The 4,779-nt window shown below is 28.8% G+C and overlaps 1 protein-coding gene across 1 annotated transcript; it reads left to right on the top strand.

Annotated features, from left to right (window-relative positions):
• The first annotated feature begins 3,654 nt into the window (after nucleotides 1-3,654).
• On the top strand, nucleotides 3,655-4,545 carry LOC137809344 (uncharacterized). The gene has a single exon (XM_068610469.1). It carries the CDS (start codon nucleotides 3,655-3,657, stop codon nucleotides 4,543-4,545), a length of 891 nt encoding a protein of 296 aa, XP_068466570.1.
• Nucleotides 4,546-4,779: the final 234 nt, after the last annotated feature.

Below are 4,779 nucleotides of genomic sequence, written 5' to 3'. Positions count from 1 at the left end.
TGATCTTCACTTCTTTGCAATCTCTCAGTCGGGATAGTATATGCAAAAGACACTCAGACGCTCAAGTAAAATCTCAGTATTTGGTACTTTGTACAATTAATGCATGATGATGACATATGTTTTTCTTGAAGCTCGTAACTATCTATATGATTATTATGAACTCATTGTTACTTGACCGAATTAGCGTTTGAATAAAAACACATTATCAAATACTAGGCTTATTAATTCTCTGCTGAGTTTAATGAATTTGTATGCATCAATCATCACAGCACCAATCAGACACTAAGACCTCAAACCTTCATCCGGTATACACCAAACAAAAGCTAAGGTATAAATAAGTATTTTCTTTTCATGGTGAACTTGTGTGCTCTAACATATTGGTAGTATAACTTGGTTGTACCCGCAATGTAATTTGTTTAGATTTTTGAGAGACTTTCTTTTGAAGAGTTAGAAGCCTATATTCATGGAACCATTCTATAACTTCCGGAAGTTTCTACCATTGTCATGCTGCGAATATTCTCTCATATCTATGACAACTTGCCATTTTAATTGCTCAAATTTATGTTGTGGTAGTGTTTGTGAATAAATGCATATGTTTTCAAGTTTTAAATGCATCAGTATTTGTTCTCAATTTTTCTAGAATGTTGAGTGGTTACTCTTTTAGTATATTTGGGCAAATCTCAACAAATTAATGAAAAAACATAAAGAACAAATTAATTGATTATAATCCATTATTTTAAGATTTTAAAACTTATTTAAGTCATAAAAGTGAAAATAATCAATTATTGTAATTGATTTAATTATTAATTATTTTTTAATGATTTATGGATGTACATTTAATCTATTATTTTGAAAAAATAATTAATTAAATTGAGCAACAAGTGTTAGAAACCATTCTCTATTTAGAATGATCCATTAGATGTAACAAATTGTTTCTAAGATCTATTAGATCATGTCTAAAGAATTATGGAATTAATATCGATATAAATGCTTTAATTCCTAATGTTTGATAGAATAAGTGATAAAATTTCATATTAATTTACGAGTAGGGATTATATTATGTAACTTGTGCTAGAAAATAACTAAATATCAAATTATAATTTCATATCATCATCATTATCAATGTTAAATTTCATATGCTGATTAAAAAAAATGTTAAATTTTATAAAAATTAAACATAATAACAAGGTCATAAAATAGTTCATGTTCTAATATATCAATATAGTTTTTTTTTTTTTAAAATATAATGAATGTGAAAGAAACTTTCAATTTCATAGTAAGTTTTAAAGAAAAAAAAATCATTTCTTTGAATGATATTAAACAACTTAATATTTTGTAAGGAAGAACTGAATTATTTAGGTATAACTTTTACCAAATTATCATTAACTTTATATAAAAAATTTAATTTTGTATTAAATTACAATTTTATTAATTATCATTTCAAATTTATTAAAATTGATCGATTGTAGCAAAGTGACCAAATAATTAATATTTTAGTATATTTTGAAAAGTATGCATGATATTGATTTTAATTAATTTATGGAAATAAAGTATAAAATAATTTTTGGTTAATACAAAATTTTGTATAAATACTCCATGTGAAAGGATTAAAAGTAATAATCTCTTCTGAAAGAAACGTGATTCAATCAAAATTTATTAAATAGTTTTGTCCTTGATAAAAATGATAAAGATATAATATGGTTGATATATATATATATATATATATATATATATAAAATGATGATTTCTTTTTGTTTATTTTTAGTTTTCATTTTAAGGCACTACAAATAAGTTATAGTATACTGAATTGTAAAAAAAAAGGAGAAATAAGAGGTTATGATAAAAACAAGATATAAGGTAAAAAAGAAAAAAAATTACATACAATTTTTCTTCATGGTATTTATTATATATTTTATCATATAAAAATAATGCATACAAAAAAATATCTTGAAAAGTTATAAGATTTTACCTTTTTTGTATACTTTAAGTTTTGGATTCGGTCAATGAATCTTTTATACTTTATTTTCTTTTATGCTGTTTTTTTAGTTTATTATATCAAAACAAATATATTTTACTTGCAATAAAATATTTTTTTAGTCTTATTATTTTGTTATCTTGTGTAAAATAATTAATTTTACATAAATAGATAACTTAATTATTCGTTGGTGAAAATTAATTATTTGATTTATTTGTTTTTAAATCAAAATAAGCTTTTTGAAATTTTCAGCAATAATATATTTACAACAAACAAAACTAATCATTTGTAAGTGGTATATTATTGAACCATATTTGTTTTACAATCGATCCCTCCTATAAATCAACTTTGGTTTCATCTCATATATTAATAGTTTAATTATTGTTTAAAATAATTTTAGTATTAATAAATAAACTTTAAATTGATATATAATTAACTACAAGGTATAACACTATTTATACTTTTATTTTTTCATTTAGCACCTTTTTGTGTTTTATTTTCCTATCTAATACCCTTTTGTTTTTATTTTCCCATCTAGCACCCTTTTGTTTTTATTTCCCTATTTAACACCTTTTTGTTTTTTTTATTTTTCTATCTAGCATCATCTCAAAAGTAAAAAAAAATAAATTGAATACATTAAAGAAAATATTTTTAATGTTTAAAATAATTATTAATGAATAAAGAAATGAGTTTTTACAAAATAAAAATAAAAAAATAATAAATTTAAAATGTTTAGTTTTTTTTAAGAATGAAAAAAATAAAAAATAAAACCCTACAATAACATAGAAGTTGAATCTATAAACATAAATTAATATTTATTTTTATTATTATTGATGATGTAATCAATGTTAATTTCAAGTAAAAAATACATAAAATAATTATAAAAAAAACAAAGTCAATTAATAAAAATAAATACTAATTTTTGTTTATAGATTAAACTTTTTTATGTTATTGTAGGATTTAATTTTTTATTTTCTTCATTTTAAAAAATAAATTAAACTAAACATTTTAATTTATTATTTTTTAATTTTTATTTTGTAAAAACTTATTTTTTTATTCATTAATTATATTTTTAACTATTTTAAAAATTAAAAATATTTATTTTTTAATGCATTTAAAATTAAAATTATCAATTTTTTTTATTATTAATTTTTTTTTTACTTTTGAAATGGTGTTAGATAGAAAAATTAAAATAAAATAGTGCTAGATAGAAAAATAAATACAAAAGGATACTAGATGAGGAAAATAAAAATGTAAATAGTGTTGTATAAGAAATTGAGTCACATCTGAGTTACATTATATTTTTTTCCCAAAATAAATACACAATTAAATGTGCAAAACATGCGATGCAAAATTATAAAAGCAAATTCTGAAAGCATAAATTTAATAACTGTAATAGTGGAGTCCTTGTAAAAACTGCATGAATATAAAAGAAAAACTGCCAAATATAATGACATTTATAACAGTAATTAATCAATGCTAATCGATAGTAATTGAAAATAAAATAAAAACAGTAAAAAAATGATAAAGAACAAAAACCGCGGTGGGGGAAACAAATGGGTATAAATTGACGAAAATACCCTCTATATTTATCTCTTGCCAAAACATTCCAATTAATTTGACCTGAACCCTTTGGTTCTGCTCACTCACAACACTCACGTTCCAACAAACAAACGCGAATGGATCCGTTCAAAGGATCCGAACCCGAAAACCCTATCGCCACATGCCTTTCCATGCTCTCCCTCCGCCGCTTCTCCGCCTGCCGCGACTTCGCCCACCGCCTCCCTCCCACCGACACAGTCGCACGAGTCCTCGCCGTCGCCGAGGTCCTCTCCGCCGCTGACTTCTACTCTGTTCTCCAGCTCCACCCATCCGACGGCGACAACCGCGACCTGGTGCGGCGGCAGTACACGAAGATGGCGCTCCTCCTGGACCCGACGAGCCCTGACAAGTTCCCCTTTTCCGACGAGGCCCTCGCACGTGTGCAGGAGGCCTGGCACATACTCTCCCGCCCCGAGCGCCGCGCCCTTTACCACCGCGAGCGCCCAGTCCCCGTAGCGGCGACGTTTTGGAGCGCATGCCCCTACTGCTGGAACCTGTTCGAGTACGAGAAGAAGTACGAGGATTGCGCGCTGTTGTGCCAGATTTGCAGTAAGGCTTTCCAGGGCGTGGCGGTGGTACCGCCGAAAATGGTGGGCGACGCGGTGGTGGAGGGGGAGGAGCTCCGACAGTACTACTCGTGCGAGGCGAGTGTGCCCTTGAGGTATTACGAGGTCAAGGAGGAGATTAAGGGTAGCAACGTTTTTGGTGAACAAAATGCTGCATCGCTTGTGTACCTTTCTGATGATGATAATGAAGGGTTTGCCATGAGAAATGAAGGGTTGCGTGGGAATGGCGAGAAGCGGCGAATGAGGGTAAAGACTGTGGCGAAGAAGGTTAGTGGGAACAGGGCGAGGAGACCTCTTGATAGTGACTCGGATTTGGATTTTGATTTGGGTGAGGGAGATGATGAATTGGAGTTCACTGAAGGAGATGATGATGTCTTTGTTGGTGTGCGATCTCGAAAGTGATGCATGCAGTGATGGTGATCAAATTTCACTTCTTCCTTTCCTAATGCTTGTAGCATCGTATAGGCTGCTGGTGATTCGAGAATGTAGTGACTGTAGTTATAGTTTTTTTGCACAGATTATTTGTAAACAAACTGAAAAAAGAAATTAGAGAATAGTTTTTGATTTGGAGTTAAAGAGGGCATTGCCATGTTCATATTTTGCCATTTTTGTAATGTTTCTTTTAATCCGATGACC

This window comes from Phaseolus vulgaris, chromosome 2 (assembly GCF_000499845.2).
Source record: "Phaseolus vulgaris cultivar G19833 chromosome 2, P. vulgaris v2.0, whole genome shotgun sequence".
Classification (NCBI taxonomy): domain Eukaryota; kingdom Viridiplantae; phylum Streptophyta; class Magnoliopsida; order Fabales; family Fabaceae; genus Phaseolus; species Phaseolus vulgaris.
This window is presented reverse-complemented; position numbering and strand designations above follow the sequence as displayed.